Source organism: Ambystoma mexicanum, chromosome 1p (genome assembly GCF_040938575.1).
Source record: "Ambystoma mexicanum isolate Mex_15411 chromosome 1p, UKY_AmexF1_1, whole genome shotgun sequence".
Taxonomy (NCBI): Eukaryota; Metazoa; Chordata; class Amphibia; order Caudata; family Ambystomatidae; genus Ambystoma; species Ambystoma mexicanum.
Window position 1 is genome coordinate 1,002,864,624 of NC_090921.1, and position 18,411 is coordinate 1,002,883,034.

At 48.0% G+C, this 18,411-nt stretch overlaps 1 protein-coding gene across 8 annotated transcripts in view; it reads left to right on the plus strand.

Annotated features, from left to right (window-relative positions):
• Positions 1-18,411, plus strand: part of MTSS2 (MTSS I-BAR domain containing 2) — a 443,751-nt gene that overhangs the window by 375,721 nt on the left and 49,619 nt on the right. For 2 of the 8 annotated variants that reach the window (XM_069654833.1, XM_069654842.1), the window contains exons 10-11: positions 3,147-3,342; positions 6,795-6,980. In XM_069654833.1, coding sequence (XP_069510934.1) covers positions 3,147-3,342; positions 6,795-6,980 — 382 coding nt within the window. The remainder of the gene's footprint in view (positions 1-3,146; positions 3,343-6,794; positions 6,981-18,411) is intronic. The other 6 variants (XM_069654850.1, XM_069654866.1, XM_069654859.1 and 3 more) reach the window with 5 other exon arrangements.

An 18,411-nucleotide genomic window follows, 5' to 3' on the forward strand; every position in this document is an offset into this window, starting at 1 on the left:
AAAAGAACTGTCCTCATGATGTGAGACAGGGACCTGTTTGGTAATTAAGCCTTTGGCATATACAGCCAGAGAGGACAGCAGAAGCTTATAAGAGAGAGGGAGAATTTTATTTTACAAACACTACACACATTTGACACCCTAATGAGGGACTCCTTGTATCAAGCAGAGCCCCAAAACCCACCCAAATGATGTTTGGAAAGAGGGAGTATAACACTAAAAGAAGTCTGTCTGGTGAATTGAGTCCAAAGTCTGTGGATCCCTTTTCTCGAACCGAGGAAACATCTCATTCTTGAAAAACGTTTAATGTCGTTTCTAAATGAACATTTTAAAATTGTACAGCATAAACATCACATCCATCATGGAGTCATGTACATCAATTGGCCATCCTTTTTTTATCTACTCCTACCATTAGCAGGGAAATACAATATTGAATTTCGTGCCCATTATTGAGGGGGTCTCAAAAAATGATCTGCAAACTTATTATGTTCCCTTATATTTTTGGGAAGTGGCAAGGCAGAGTGCCAAAGGGGGATGGCTGCAGACACAGTATTAAGGACACCCACCCGACCTGCTATAATTGCTCTTTACCCTTTCAGGCCAGAACTGGTGCAGTAGTACCCGAATATGGGGTGGGGTGATCGTAGCAGTGCATAGATTTTATGATATAACTCACTCAAGCTCATTCAGGAAATCCTGTTGGTACTTGTTCGGAAGAGAGTGAGCCTAATATTCTCCACATGATTATTCCCTGGCAAACAATATTTAACACATGTGCCTCAATTGTTTGCTGGTTATAAATGAAGCCATCGGCTGATGCTTGGTATTTCACCCTGATTTTCTGCTTGTAGAACCTGATCATTCATGTCCCTTTGGGCTTAGGGAGTGAGTAGTAAGGTTTTTACTCTACTCTGCCCTGGGAAGTGCCACAGCTCCTTTTCTCCCACCTAAATTGCTGTGGGGATCAAGGCAATATCGGTGAGGTTAGGAGGAGTCCTTCATTGCCTCTTTCTGACTAGAGTGGAAACCTCCCTATGTCTAATGGCTCTTAGGTTTTGCAGGCAGCGGAACAGAATCCACTCGTGTCATAGCAGGCCATACCGGGACAATCCCACCCTCGGCTGAGGGACCAGGCTTCACCAATTGGAGACACTCCACTAATCTCTCTCCTTCATACTATGTATGAAATAAGCCATCGGAGGATCAGAGAGTCACGGAAGCTAATTTACATGAGGCCCGAAGCTCCACTTTGACCCTGTTCGTAAGGTGGACAAGTGCTTAGAGGAGGCCCAAAGGAGACCTGCATGAAGTGCTTTTTGAAAGGCTTAACCAAAGAAATACTAGAAACTGCACACCAAGAGGAAAGCCAGCCCAGTGTGCATTCTGCACACCTCACATGTTCTAGCTCTACTTGCGTGCATGTGGAAAGGCTGTGCTGAGGGGCAGATGGGCACTGACACCTTTTGGACAGGAGGGCTCAATTCTCCCCTTCTCAATAATAGCATACGAGCTTCATTCTCAACTAAGTAAACAGCATGCAATGTCAATGGTAATGCTAAGTATAATAAAAGAGAAAAAAACATCCCCTGTAAGTTTCCGTAGCAAAAATATATTGCACCTGATCCTCAGCACTTCACCCTTTCCTGGGGTTTGCTAGTCCTGGGTATGCCATTTGTTTTTGCAGAGGAACATACACTTTTTAAGTTCATTGATTCCCAGGGTAAGGCCAAAATAATTCCTTATCCTGAAGGACGTGGTTTGTAGATGTTTCTGGGGGGCTGGGGGCGGGGGCTTGCATTCTTCTGATCACAATAAATTAAATCCCCTGAGGTCGCTTGAAGTGAGACTGTGCCCAATCATGAACACAGTTATGGGCTCGGCTGCACTGGGGCAATGTGGCAGTGTACCACTACGTGGCTGGTCCATTCACCCCTCAGTGTAGTATGGCATTTGAGTAAGGTTCTACCACTCTGATCATGCGCTTCTGAAGGCCGCTCTAGTCTTTATTTGAAAAGTGGCACAATCACTGCAATGGGTTGCTCCATTTCCTCCAATGGACTGTTTGTCATTTTTTGGTAGGTGGGTCAGTATTGTCAGGCTGAAGTGTGGAAGATGTTAATTACTTATGGACGGAGCGGCCGGGGATATTGTCAACTGTTGAAAAGGCTGCAGTACTGTTAAGAGTGCCTTAATAACACTTACCTGAAAGACCACCGTGGGATACCTAGGGCTATTAGGAACAATTCACATCGAGGCTGCAAAACCTGTAATCCCATTTTGCCGGCACTACTTCACAATACTGTAGGGCATTTAAACGAGGAATGCCAGTATTTCACCTCTCGGAATGAAATAAAGTTAGGAAAATCGTCAAAGTTAGCAATGGGATAAGTGTTGGGGTTGCAGTGTATGGCGAGGGCAAGAGAAATGCAAGGGGCTAAGGCCGAAAGACACATAGGCCCCCGTTATAGGTTTGCCGGTACCCCGCCAGCAATTCTGGCGAGATATCAGCAAACCTCTACCACCCGATATCCCGATATTACTGGGATATTATGGGCGGCAAAGAAGTTACCATTCCCATGGAGTCCGATAGGCCTCCATGGGATGGGATTTCCTGAATCACTGGCACCATAAATAATAGCGCCGGTCATTCAGGCATTTACTTGCCGGTAGGGGCCTGAACTGACCTGCCAGGAGATCTATGGCCCCACCGGCAAACTTGAAGTGTGCCGTGCCAGAATAAATGCCATAGCTAGAATTACCAGCATTTCTTCTGGCATTTCTTCCAGACTGGCAAATTTACAGTGAGGCCCATAGTGTAGGTTATGGCACAGATAAGAGTTGGGAAAGTATGGAAGGACAGGGTGAATGAGGGGTAGGCCCTGCATTTTTCATATTGGGTGGGGTGTGCAGCAGGGGCATGGCTCACTAGGACTCCCTTTAACTTGTGTGCCTTCTCGTATATACACTTGTCTGACTTGCTCCTTTGTTTTAAACTGTCTTTTCCTTCCTCTGCCCCTTAAAACTCCAACAAACCTCCACACATCCTCGATCCTGACCAATAACCATTACCAAATCTCCATTCTTGTTCCAAAAACATATCACTCCTTCCCTTTCATCCTCCTTGCCCCTGCCCACCTTTGCCCCTCCAGCAGTGCTAGCAGCACAAAGGCTGGCACCTCTCACTCATACTCACCAAGTTCCACCTATCGCTACCGCAGCATGGCGCAGCCCGTCAACGCCAACACCCGCCTCTCCAGTGTCTCATCGCACGACTCCGGCTTCATCTCGCAGGATGCCATGTACTCGAAGCCTCCTTCACCGATGCCATCGGACATCACCAGCCAGGTAATGGGGAATCAACGGAGGGGTGATATTGAACAGGAAGAGGAGGTCATGCAGAGAGAAAGGGGGCCCTGCGAACAGGATAAGAGAGCTACTAGGGTGGATTCGTGTGTATTTTTGAAGCACAGTGATCACGTACGATGGCGGTAGCAGAAGTTGCAAATGGATATAACCTAGTGAGCGAGGTGTAGTTTCTTCTTAAATGTTAGAAAAGTCCCCCGTGAAGGAGACTCAATTTTAAGAAACAAGGTGTTTGAAAGTCTCACTTGACCACAGAGTGAGAAAGTAAGGGTACAAATTGCCAACATAAAAATGCACAGGATGTAGAACCCTGATTATAGATCTTCAGCAGGACTAGCGCAAGGATTTCTAAAGACCTAAGTAAAGAGCCATTTGTCACACCGTCACCCTCTCATTTGGGTAAGATTTGATATTCTTTTTGGACAGTAACCCAGCATGGCCCTCTGCTTTGAAGCAGGCCTGGTACCACGTGTGGGGGGAACCCCATGGGGAGGTACTGATAGGAGGAAGCAGGTTAAGGGAGCAAGTGTCCTTCCATGCATAGGTGGTGCAAGGGGCATAGGCCTGTAGGGGGTAGAGTGTAGTATGTCCCTGTGATGCCACCGCCCTCAACAAGCATGACTTGGGGAGAAAGTTCAAAGTGAAGACATCTTGAGGTTGGCAAACCTGAATGCATGCAACTCTAATCATTGGTTCATGTGGGTTCAGTAGTACTACTTGCTGCAGCACTAATGCCTATTCTGCCATATTTACTTTGTTGAAAAGAATCTCCACTTATGAGGCAACTCTTAATAAATATCCCAGAAGAGAAAGGATCAGCCTGTCTCAATCTAGAATATTTCCTAAACACTTTTACTCCATTTACGGTTCTCATTGTAGCTCTGTGGCTCCCTCCCAGGAACTCCCAGGTTGGTAAGTGTGCAACAGGTGGGACAAAACTTGTGCAAAGGTTTCTGATTCAGGAATTGAGTTTATGCCACAAATGATATGCAGTGCTTGGAACAGGGGCTTAACACAATTGGCACCTCTGTTCACCAAAGCGGTAACCCAGGGTGCTAAAAAAAAGTATTTTCAATCATCGAGCGGGACATCTCGCTCATTCTGAAAATGACTGAAAATACTGTGCTAAAATGGCCGTCATGGAAAGAGAAGGCGGGGTTCCATACTGAGCTACACTTCCCTTTCCATAACGACCAGAGAAGCTGGGAAGCTGCGACGGCAACCTACGCCGCTGCAACAGACAGGTAAATGGGGTTGGGAAGGGAGGTTGGAAATGGTAAAACATCATTGAAAAGCAAGGTGACGGAGCGTAGGGGAAGATGGCGGCTGGGGGAACCAGCCATCAGGCAGCTTGGAACACGGGCTGAGATTGTAGGTTTCAGCCTGCGTTTCTAGCCACCTGATTGTCTGGTTACCCCATGCCGGTGTTAATTTCTGATAGTCGTACATAGGGAGCTTCAGGGATTTAAAGATTGATTTCTCAGAGGTTAGCCATTCATGGTGCTGAACCAAGGGAGCCCACAAACAGACCCAAGTGAGCTAGCACCAAAGAGACGTATAAGATTGGCTCCAGTCAGTCCTAAAGCTGTTAACACTGAGTGGGATAATGCAGGGAGGAGCTGTTCTAACATGTTAGCAATGCCTTTGTGAGAACCATTGGCTCATAAGTATAATTGGCTCATAGAAAAAGAGACTCCCCTGCTTTACTCTGCAATATTATGTAAGCCCATCTTCAATGAGAGATGGGTCAGTACCACAAATATTCTAGTCGCCCCTCTACAAAGGCAATTTCTGATATTGTGCATACTTTGATTTAAGGGAATGTGCGTGCCTTATAGTCCATGAACAGTCATGTTATCTTCTCTTGATTATGACTAGGCAATCCAGAGATATCCAAGTGCAATTTAAACCTATCTCCATAATTCTAGTTACTTTTTTCCTTATGTAGTTCAATAACCCTGAGAAATGTTTTCTATGGGCTTTGTAAGTTTAAGGTATGGAGTTTATATTTAGCTCAAATGCGGTTTGGAAAATAAGAGCACAGTTTTGAATATGAATAGCACGTACTGCCCAGTAACAAACACACGTTCTTAGGTTGCTTTTTATGAGCTTTCCATGCCTACGTGAATTTAGTGTTTGCATATTGACAAAGTTTGCTCAGTTTTCGTCAAGCAACACCACACCATAGTCAGCCTCAGTACCTTGCTTGGTATTTATGTATTCATTCTTACCATTTAATTTCACTGTGTCTATCACTACCGCTCTGACGTTATGAAGACAAACGACATGGCTTACTGCTCCCTCCACACAACCATGAGTGCTGTGTGTCTTGTCCAAGTTTTGGTCAAACCAATGCGGTTATCGTGGGCATTTGCTATGAGCTCCCTATGCCACCCTGGGGGGCCTCTTTTTCCTGGAATTGCTGTACATGCTATTGTACAGAACCCCTCTTTGTATGCAATGAGCCAGGGGGGCTTCTACTTATCGCATGCTTTGCTGTGCTCCTCTTCAAGCCTTCAAAGCAAACCCCACTGGGTTCTATTAAGTGTTCCTGCCAGATCATTGTTTTATAAGTGATTCTGTTTTCAATTGCTGCAATACCCCCCAAACACGCTACCTGGGGGTCTCACATGCAGTTCTCTGCATGGTTAGGGTGCCCAGATCAGGCAAACGCCTAACTCGTGCCCCCTGAATTTTCAATGTGTTCAGAAGATAGCAGGATAGGTCCACATCTCCAAACCTCTCCTTATTCAGTCCCTCAAAAGGTAAAGCAACAATAAACAGGTTGGAAGTTCATGCCAGCAAGGCGCTTAATGGGCCAAATGAACCTTGTCCTACGTGGGTGAGACACCCTTTGCAAATGATTTTTTTTTAAAAGAATGAATCGATTTTGAGTGACTACTTGGGATGAGGAATTAGAGAATAGAGTTCCTCTTTTATGTTCATAAGCCCTGGAGAGGCATAACAAGTTCTTTGAGGGTGGCGCGTCATACTGTCAGGGTCAAATCCTGTGAAACTGTCGTGAATCTACAGCCATTTCTGCGTCATGTGAGAATGGGGGCTTGCTGCGCAGCACACACAATCTTCAAGGTTCTTCTAAAACGTCAATTGGGGTGAAAATGAAATAAATAAACGGCCCTTAAATAATGCAGGTTTGTATCTTCATTACTTAACAAAAAGAAAATAACGCCTCTGCATACCCTTTAAGCAACACATCTAATAACCTCATACATTTGCCACCATGTACAGGAATAACCACAACCAGCCGTGTTGATTTTAAACATGATCCTCTGTTCCTCATAAGTGGAGTTTTCTTTCCGAAATGTCTCTTTGTCCAGCATGCCGCAGGCCTTTTATTTAACCACGTTTCTCTTTTCCCTTTTTCTTTGATCGCATTGCTGCGGCCGGCCCTCCCCTCCGCTTGGGTGCGGCAGAAGTCCTCCAGCTCGGCATCGTCTGAGGCGTCAGAAACGTGCCAGTCAGTTAGCGAATGCAGCTCCCCCACCTCGGTTAGTTCCGCAGGGGCGTGGTCTGCTGGTGAAAAGGTGAAGCCTTTGTCAGCACTACCATCTCACTGGTGCTCACGGCGCGGGCACGCTCAGTCACAGACGCACACTGGGGTAAAACCATCCTCGCGGGGCAGGTCCTCCTGCTTGTGTCTTTTCATGTACTTGGAGCCCAAGGCGTGTGCACATGTTCCACATTGTGAGAGGAGGTTCCACGTTGTGAGGGGAAATACGCAGTTTGCACTGCAGATGTGGTATCACTAAATGTGCTCTTATTATGGTACAAAGCAATCACACAGGTCATTATTTATCAGAATGTATGCCTTCAATTCACACTGAATTTGCTAGTGAACATAATTCTTATTTCTGGGGCTTAGCAGTGGTACACATGGGTCTTCGCAGGGTGTGCCTGGGTTTGTAAGTGGGCTTAGATCAGAGGTGGCCCCCATGTTACTCTGTGGTGTGGCTGCCCTATGGCCCATCAGAACACTGAATGGAATGTCATTGGATGTGGTTACTATGTGACTTTAGATATGATCTCCTCGGGCCCATGCAAGGATTGTATGTGCATTTTGATTGGGCATGGCGTGTATGCTACTCTGCATGGGATCTTCTCAGGCTCCCTTGAGGACAATCCACAAGATTGGAAAGCCAGCATCTGGTGCAGTGTCATACTCTGCAAAGGAGCTATGGAAGCAAGCTCCTCTTGACCGACACGTCCAATGATATTCATGCGTTTGCACTATGTTAATGTGCCAATATTCTGCTCAGGCTTCAAAGATTATTGGGATCCATGTGATTGGCTCGAAAAACAAAATACCGAAGCTGAACATCCCGAATTTCTTTTTTCTTTTCGAGCATTTCCACGCAATTAAATGTGGCAGGAGATCCCGCGTAGCCAACCCAATACTCCCCATAGATTAGGAATTACCCCAACCCACCCCCGCCACATAAAATTGCATAGAAATGCGCAGTTAAAAATTCTGCATTTTTTGCCGCAGAATAATGGGGTGATACCTATTATTGCACTTGGATTGTGATTGGATGTGTCCCCGCATTTTACAGTGGCCAGGATAGGCTGGGGTTAATGTTTAGTATAGTAGAAGGGTTTCTATTGGAAGTGGCTCCACTTCTCAGTTAGAAACGTACAGTGGTTCTGGTTGGACGTGGCTGTACGGGAGTTTGACAGCAGAGTCCTATTAGCACAGTGCATGTTTTCCGTGCATTCTGCCCGTATTTGGTCCAGTACAGTATTTGTGCGCATTCCCTGTGGTACTGTACATGGAATACTAGTAATAAAAGTCATCACCATCTGCTTGGAACTTTACCTCAGTGTGCTGTCCAATCCCATTCACTTCCTTTATCCATTTCCTTTTGATGATTGGCTTTCTTACCAAGAGTGCTATAGTGTGCATGGAAATGAATGCTCTCCGGCGCTCATAGCAGAATGCATTTTAACCTGCATGTGTGGCAAATAGTGCTCGAGCTCTGGGTGTGGCCCGTGCTATATACAGAAACACTACAATGTGTAAGTAACGTGATGTTCATCTTCTAACTCTTACATAGTTTATTTTACTAGTAGCAAATAATCAGTTGGATGTGGGAGCACAGCAAGCTTCTGGGACCTGGGACACTCCTTACAGACCTTTCTGTTTCATTAAGGGATAAGGGATTGAACCTTCGGCACCATGGGCCTGCCCTGTTGAGTTATGTGTGGTGTTCTTCACTGAATTTTAAAGGCATGTTAGGAGTCTGAGGACCTGATTCACAGAAGCGTTTTTAGCACAATTTCATAGGAAAACGCACTGTGAATCAGGCTCTGACCATTTCCTCTGATCTGAGGGTGTCCTTATCATCTATATGCTGATTTTGCCATCCTTGTTGCTTACAAAGTAAAGATTGGATCTGATGAATCTTTCCCAGTTTAACATTTACAAGCTAGACCAAATGATGTTCCTTTGTTACCTTTTCAGTAGGAAACTAAAATGTTAATAAGCTGTTTACACCTTCCTTAAATACATTGGGCCCGATTCATGGAATAATCTGCGCGCAAAATCGCACGGAAGTCCCTGTTCGTTGATTCATGGAACATAATGCGATGGGCTTACCCGGGACATGCGAGGAATCCGCGCTGGTCCAACATGTCACTGCGACCCGACAAACTCCTTGCGTGAGACTCCATGAGAAGGGCCCGCCGGGCCTGCGCAGCCACCTAAAAAGAGGGCGGAACACGTGGAATGAGGAAGAACAAGCGAAAATGTGGGTGTTACGAGGGACATTCGACCGGCAAACAGTCGCACCGCCCATATGCGCGCAAAACAAACATATTCATGGAATTGAACAGGGAATGCTGGCGCGGGAAAAACCACAAGCAAATCCAGAAACACCTACGCCACGCGATAGCAGGCTTCAACATCAATGTGCACACTAACAAATGCATAAAAAGCATGCACGATCAACAAATGCATGGATACAGCCAGTATGAATGCACCATTTGTTGCAGCAGTCATCCTGGGACAACGCATGAGGATGAGGATGCCCAGGGCCCGGATCTTCTACCCAAGGACCACTCTTTTTGGGATGCATGTTGACTGGGTCTATGGCATAGATAGGTGCCCCCCATATCCTAGACCTGATCACAGAGTGGGAAGATAACCTCACATCACCCACCATGTGCTCCCAAGCACTGAGCCCGTTGCAAAAGATGCTCACTGTTCTGTTCTGCATTTTTTGTCCACTGGCTCTTTCCAGCGTACCACCGCCATAATAGGTGGCATCTACCAGGCCACGCATTCATGCTGCTTACACCAGGTGTTGGCAATCATAACTGCACATCCTTCTGTCTGCCGGCCTATCTATGCGCCCAGAACACCGTCAGAAAGTAAAGCAGTGGTCCAGGATTTTTATGGGTTGGCGCACTTCCCAAAAGTGATAGGTGCCATTGATTGCACACGGGTTGCTCTACGTCCACCTCGAGCAATAGAGCACATCTACCACAACCGGAAACATTGGCACTCAATCAATGTTCAGGTTGTGTGTGATGCCATGGGCATCATTGCTGAAGTGTATGCCAACTATCCTGGCAGCACACATGATAGTTACATCTTCAGGATGTCCCCGCTACACCGGGCCCTGGAAGCTGGGAAGCATGGCAACATGTGGCTCATTGGTGAGTATAAATGGCCATGCACATGCATGCATGTTGCACACAGACCAATAGACACTGGCCCTCATTACAAGTTCGGCGGGAACCATGCCGCTACTGGCGGCATGGCTGCCGCCGAAATCACGTCAGGTCTGGGTCCTCGGAATGAGGACTTACCGGGCCATTCCGAGTTTGGAAGGCCTGGTAATTCCTCCCTCCGAGGATCCGGACATGGTCCTTCCCCATTCCCATTTCAGCCCCCATAGGGCTGAATGGGAATGGGAGAGGGAGCAAACAACGGGCCATTACGAGATGGCCCGTTGTTTGCTCCCTCCTCCCCTCGCGGGACCCGGTAAGCACGCCTGGTTTTCCCAGGCGTGCTTAACGTGTCCCGCGAGGGGAACTCGTAATGCGGCGGTACGGAGTGAATGGCGCCGGCACCTTTTACGGCGCAGTTCACTCCGTACCGCCAGGGTCGTAATGAGCCCCACTGTCAACAAATGACAATGACAGCCATTCTCACCTCTTCAGGGGACAGTGCCTACCCTCTGAGCACATACATGATGATGCCCATATGCAACCTCAACACACCTGCCAAGGTAAGGTACCACACTGCTCATATTGCAACTCGGGGCATAGTGGAGCACACATTCGGAGTGCCCAAGTCACGTTTCCGCTCCCTTGACCACTCTGGTGGTGTGTTGCTATATGCACCACCCGTAGTCTGCAGGATCACTGTGGCAGCATGTGTCCTGCACAATGTTGCAACACAGCTTTGCGTCCCGGTGCACATGGTGGTGGCACCCCAGCAACACACACAGGCACACCCCTTGCATATGGGCAAAGGTCACATGGAGAAGCTGCACGTACCCAGCTGGTTTAATCTTATTTACGCTAAAATCCCTCCCCTGTGGGGTACACATGATCCTGCAAAATCCCAGCTGCCATTCAATGATGACGATGGGCCAATCCACTGTGCCCACAAAACCACCCTGAGAAACTGCCCTTGGAAGTGCACATTTTTGTGCATCCCTTGGAACTAAAAGAAATTTCATTTTGTGTTTCCAAAAGAAACACTTTGAAGAGGGAGAACACCACTACCACTATGCCAACCATTTAATTAAATCACCTCTTTGGCACCAAAACCATCCCATATGTAATGTTAAAGGATATTTATACAGTGCACTATCCCCACCGTAGTGGTCCCCTGGCACTCTGGTGGATCTAACTAACTAAAATACCTGTCAAATGTGTAAGCAGCGATAAATCCTGACACATCATGACTGAGCTGCAAGCCATACATTGCCTCAACAATTTACATGGAAACAAAATACAACAAGCACAATGGCAGATAGCTGCACAAATGTCCTAGAATGTGCATGATGTGCACAAACATGTCCCGATTGTGGGGTGTAGAAAAGCAGTGCAGTATCGACCCACATGTTACTCAACATGGCAACATGACAAAAATAAACTGCCATCCCCAAAACTACTAACAAGAGATAATAGACAATTGTGACAAAGATGGCGACCTGCCAGAATTACCACATTCAGACATGCAGCAACTAAAGTAGCCATTCCATAACAATCAAGATAAATGCACATTTTACCTGTCCCCCTGGCATGCAGTCGACAGTCAAATTTCATCCCATGAAATAGCCATCATTCCCTGACGGAAGAATCTGCAGACAATGAACAAAATGTAACAGAGTGCAGCTAACACATCCATGCACTCAAAAACCCAAGACCCATGGGCACCCCTCATTGACATATAACACATGCAAACAACAACTCACAAGACAACCATCAACATGTGTCCCAGCACACATGCAGCAACACCTGCACACTGCATGCAAATCAAACACACAAAACACACACTGACAAACAACAACATCCCCCACACTGCCTTTTTCCCCCTCAATGACATGCAGCAAATGTGCATGTCACATACCCCCATTTACTAGACAATGGCATATACACAATGCACGCATCACTCAACATGCTGCATGAAAATGAGAAGACATCACACATGCAGATAATTGAGCCCACAAAAATGCAGGCACACCCCTGGAAGACTACCAATGACATTACAAGGCATGCCATCACACGCGTAGTATTGGGACAGTGCACTGTACACAGTTACGGGAGCACATTTATTTATTCATGTATTTATTGGTCACTTGTTAGGCTCTTATACAATTAGCAAAACTGTTTCGAAGTGCCCACAGGGCAACACGGTGGGGACAGGCTAAGGTAGACAATGAATTACAACAGAGATAAATAATTTAATTAATTGTACAAACAAATCATGAGAATAACTGACAAACCTACTATGCCTTGTGAGTGTTCAGAACCTGCAAGTGCAGAGGGGAGGGGGTTAAGGGAAAACGTTCTGAGGTGCTCATGGAGAAGTGCTCGGGGTGCAGTGGTAAGAAAATAAAATAAAAACGTAAGTGCAACCTCCCGTGGTGAGGCTGAGCCTGAGCAAGTGCAGTATATAGACAGCGTCTTGGATGAGAGATGTGGAGGGGTCAAGGCCCCGAGGATACATAAGGGCCCTGCCCATCAGTGATGCTACTGTATGATTAGCAGGGAAGAGAGGAGGAGATGGAAGAGGAGAAGAGAAAGGTCTTGAGGCTTTTTTGGAACTTAAGGGGGTCCTGCTCAAAGCTCAGAGGGAGTCTATTACACAGAAGGCAGCCCGCAGAGGAAACTGATCGACCACCAGCTCTCTGTTTAGCAAACCGCTTCACATGCAGGGAGTTGGTGCCAGAGGAACGCAGGAGTCTAGAAGGGGAGTATTTGGTCGGGAAGCGTTGAAGATAGAGGGGTCCCTGGGCACAGATAGCCTTGTGGATGATACAGAGGGATTTGAATTTTATCCATGCTGAGACCGTGAGCCAGTGAAGGCTTTGTAGGGCAGGAGAGATGCGGTCCCTGGGCTTGATGCCAAGGATAAGTCTCGCTGCCCTATTCTGTGTAAGCTGGAGGGGTCGCAGGATGGACAAAGAAAGATTAAGGAGGAGGCTGTTGCAGTAGTCTAGCCTGGAGAGAACCAGAGCACGGGTAACATTGAGTCTCTGGTGGAAGCTGTTGAAGGGAACAGTTACTTTGAGAAGGAAGACTGAAAGTGGGATTTCTTGAAAATGTCCTGAACATGAGGGATAAAGGAAAAGGAGGAGTCAAAGATGACTCTGACATTCCTGCCTTCAGAGGAGGGGTTAGAGGGTGGACCAATGGAGGAAGGCCACAGTGAATGGAAGAAGTAGGCTTCAGAGGATCCAATAGGGAGAATCTCTGTTTTGCTGGCATTGAGGCAAAGGTCATTAGCAGTGCACCTGGCATGGATGGCGGAGAGGCAGTCGGGGATGAAGGAAGGTGCAAGGGCATCCGTAGGAAGTTTGAAGAATAATTGTGTGTCATCAGCATATCACTGGAAGTTGGGGGAGAAGGAGGCAATGGTATATGTTAAAGAGGCAGGGTGAAAGAATGGAGCCCTGGGGGACGCCACAAGTGGAGGAGGAAGTAGAGGAGGAGAAAGGACTAAGAATGGTTTTAGAGTTTTGGAGGAACGGCCGGCCAGGAATGAGCTAAGACAGTCCAGTGCCTGCTCCGAGATACCAAGAGTATCATGGAGACTTTTTATGAGAATGGAATGGTTCACTGTGTCAAATATAGAAGAGAGATCAAGCAGGATGAGGGCAGCAGGGGATTTGGAATCGAGGGATGCGAGCAGTTCTTCACGGGTGATCAGGAGAGCGGTGTCCGTGGCTCTGGAAACTTGGAATCCAGACTGGTGGTCATGTAGACCACCAACAAGTTCGGTATGGCCGTTGAGTTGGGGGAGGGCCTACTTCTCAAGCAGTTTTCCCAGGAAGAGGGTGATGGAAATGGGGCAGTAGTTGGCTTGGCGGAAGGGTCTGAAGATGGTATTGTAAGGATGGGGTGCACAAGGGAGTGCTTGAGGGAGGATGGAAAAGAACCAGTAGCAAAGGAGTGGTTGCAGAGATCAGCAAGAGCAGGGGAGAGAGAGGAGATGTTGTCCTTGATGGTTCTAGATGAGCATGGGCCAACCTGTTTGGAAGAGACCTTCATGCTGTTGACAACTCTGGTGACTACTTTAGGGGAGACAAGAGCGGAGGAGGGAAATGAGGAAGGAGGAGGGTGAATGGTGGGGGGCATAGGGGGGAGGGTTGTGTTGGAAGAGTGTGTGACAAGGATGTTCAGTATGTCCATGGTTTTTTAAACGAAGTGAGAGGCAAGTGCATTACAAAGAGGCTGGGAAGAAGTAGGGGCAGAAGATACTGCGGACGGGTTGGCAAGTACACTGCAGATTTTGTAGAGTTCAGCCGTGATGCAAGCACAAGAATGCAAGTACACAAATACTCAACTTGCACTCCAGGCAGGATCATGTTTGACACATCAATTCACAGAGGCAATGTCAGACTGGAAGGCTGGCCACAGAGGCAAATGGCATGGAAGACATAAGCAAACAACACAAAGCAATGTGATACTGCAAGGATAAATGCATGCTAAACATAGGATGCAAACTAAAAGGGCATAGTCAATGCAGACTTCATTGTGACAGCATAGAATTTGTCAAATTCTGCATTTAATTGAATGCAGCAGTACCATGCACCCAGCTGCGGTCAACTTGAAGCTGAAAACACCATGGTGCAGCATGCATGGGACATGATTGTGAAAACACCAACAACACTAAACGTAATGTGCTGGTACACAACATAGCATACCAAAAATGTGCATCAATGTTCCCATGGTTGTGGCTTATAGCTGGTGCTGCACACCATAATTGGGGAACCCTTGGCAAGAGAGGCCACATATGCCATAGAACCATTACCCCACAAACATTTCAAGGGATGTGAAGTGTCACCCAGCACACATGGTCAAAGTGCAATGAGACACACACCAGCACAACCATCAACATATGTCGCAGGCCACAAACAGCCAGCCCTGTCACCCACTCCCAAACACCCAAGAAAGCCTCACACAGTTGAAACTCCCACAATTTTGAATATGAAACCAGTGGTCTCACTAATCCATAGAAACAACACCATGCCAAGACCTATCACCAGAGCCACACCCTGTGAAACATGCACCCATGAAGTACTGGTGCCCCACAAGACCAGTCAATCCCAAGTGATTACACACAGTGCAAGACACTCAGCCAAACACCACACAAGCATCTGCAAATGCCCTTCACTTACCTGCACAGGGTACCCACCTGCCTTGCATACAATGCACCCTATCGAGAGACACATCCCCTAAATGCAATGACATGCATAGTAACAACAGAAAGAACGTGCACTTCCATGACAACACATTAATTGATCCTGAAAATATGCAGAGAGCATCCAATGCAGAAGCACGACAGGGTGCAAGGGGTGACAGGACATAGATTGTGATCTTCCCATGAGTGCAGCATACCACAACAGAGAGAGGGAGAGAGAGTGACAGTGAGAGGGAATGCCAAGTAAAACACACATCAAGGAGTACACTGCCTGTATTGGAGATGGCCAATGACATTAGGTGCGGCCATAGATGGATTGACCTAGAGAGGTAACACAGTGACATGAGTACCACTTAAATAACCATCTCGGCATGGTAGCATGCAAAGCACATATAAGTTACACATGTAGCAAACATGGTGACCAATTACACATGCTGTTAGCCTCGGAAAAATCAAAAGTAGATGCACGTATGCGCTGAGGCAAATCCCCCACCAAAATAAGAAGTTGGTACGGTCTCTGAAGTAAACGGATTGCGTAGCACCCCAAAATATGCAGTACTCCACTCCTCTGTCTCCTCCCCTTCGCACGCACTTTCGGAGTTGCTTCTACATGTACCAATGTACCCCTGAATATATCATGCTGAAAGCCTGCGCGCAGCGCATGTCACATAAGTTACACGATGAGGGCCTTTCCTCGGCTTTCACGTCTCCACGCTTTCTGCATTTTTTACGCACACAATCACCCTGTTCATGCCTGCCAGCATTGACATACACGGAAGATCCACGCTCCTACCTCTGTACCATTTTACCTGCCTCCACCTGCCCTGTGCTGCCTACAACATTCCCATCTGCTGCTCCCTATCCAGTGTGTGAGCCTCCTGCCCAACTGCATTGCATTTGGAGTGCCTGATGTCCAGCCATTGCCTATCCTCCTGTCTTTGGCCCAGTGCCCACTTCAGCTGCTACATTGGACTCCCACCGTGCCATTCCACCACCACCGCTCCACAGCCCAGCTCCAGGAACACCTTGCCCACCCACACCGGCCTCAGCGGTTGCCATGTCTGCACCACTATCATCATCAGACCAGAGCAGCAACCCCTTGGCAGAGGCACAGAGGGCTGTCAACTTCAGCACCAGGAAAATTGACATCCTGGTGGTGAAGGTCCTCTAGCATTATGATGCCCTCTTCGACCCTGTGATACAACGTGGCAAGGAAGGACGTCAGCAGATCTGGGACGGGATCATGGATGCCATCAATGCAAAGGGGATGGCAGACCACCCCTTCAAGATCGTACACAAGCGCTGGGAGGATCTTAAATCCAGGACCCACGGCAAGGCACTGCGACTCATCTAGGCCGGTTCTACCGCAGAGGTGCACTGTCCGCACAGGTGCCGGATGTCGAGGAAAGACATGCAGGTCCTGGAGAGGTTTTACCCGGCTTTGCACACCCAGGTCTGCGAATTACGGGAATGTCTGGAGTCGACTGGTGAGTAGCCATGTGGTGCACTACTGTACGATGCATGTGTGTTGTGCATGTGCCAGCATGTTGGCAGTGACCCCCTTATGCTTGCAGCAAGTATGCTTCTGGGATGGATGTCTGCATTCATGCCCCCGACATCGCTCTCCATGTGTGCATTGAGACATGTCTTGAATTCAAATGTGCTCTTCCTTGCATTGTGTGTTATAGTGCTGTCTTGCAAGCAGTGCACATACAACGTTACTTGTGTCTGCCACCTTCCAGGATGGCAAGTGTGCCAGTTGAGGCAGTGTTGCCCACGTCATGTGCATGCATGATGCTCATATGTATTGATGCATGTGTGTATGGCATACGCAACTGATTGGTTGTGAGAGTTGCATGTAGTTTGATGTGATTGTGTGGAGTGATGGCCAGGCAGATGTCTGCACGGATGTGGATTGCATTTCCTTGTGTATGGGTGTGGAGGTTTATTGGTGTTCCCTTGACAAGTCATGTTCCTGTGAATGTTGATGATCCCACGCTGGCTTTGGTGCAGTACACTGATGTTGCTGTTCTGTGTCTCCGTTTCCACAGGAGCATCTAATGAAGAAGGTGGAAGCAGTGTTTTGGAGCTGGGATGCCTCTTCCAGGCAGAGGCACATGCCGCAGCCACACACCTGTGACAGCTCATCTTCGGGGAGTGATGTGGCTGGGGTAGAGCCAGTGACCTTGGTGCATGGCTGCTGGGGGTAAGTCAAAGAAGGTGAAGGTGGCCGTGGGCTCCTCAGCAGCAGTGGGGCTAGGTGATGCCACAGAAGGGCCATCCATGGCAGAAGACGCCCCAGAATCATCCAGGTTGGCTGAGGGGGAGGTGGCGGATGTGGCAGTTGAAGCACATTCCATGGGGTCAGGTGGGGATGTTGACGTGGGCATGTCTGCTGCAGTCCTGGCCCAGGCGAATGAGGCTGTGCAGACCACCGTGGTGGTGCCTGTCCGAAATACGGTCCCTGGGGTATCGACTGCAGCAGTGTGCGTCTGCCAGGATGCTTCCACCCAGACCCATCCCCAGTTGTCAGCTGGTGTGTTCACCCCGACCGACACCCCATTACCATGTGATGTCTGCATCCAGGATTATGTGCTACCCCTGCTGGCCAGATTGTCGAGGCGGACGGTGTCAATCGTGATGATCTGCAGGCTACTCGTAGTCTACTTGCACATCATTAGAGTTAGCTATACCGCCTCATGTCATGATTCACAACAAGCATGTTCCCTGTTGTGCTCTGTGGAATGTTCCCTGATGTGAGCACTTCCTCAACTTCCTCCTCTGTGCGCCAGTCGTCCTCCAGGGTGCCTTCCGGCCCCAGTACTAGCAGGGCCCCCCGTACCTGAGTCCCACCTCCGATGCCCTGTCTGGTGAGATCATATCCCTACCCACTTTCGGAGTCCAAGGCACAGCAGCTGAGGTGGTCACAGTGCCTACCCAGGCACCGACAGGGTCCCAGGCAATGGAGGGACAGCAGGCCTTAATGAGCAATGCAGGTGCCATACGTTCCCAGGTATCATCATCAGCTTGGTGGGTGTACCGGGCGCTGGAGCAGCAGCGTGAAATAAGGAGGTGATTTTTCACTGGGCAGACCACCCAAACGAGGAAGGTGGCAAGAGTGAGGCAAGGGGCATGCCTCAGGCACAGGTTGT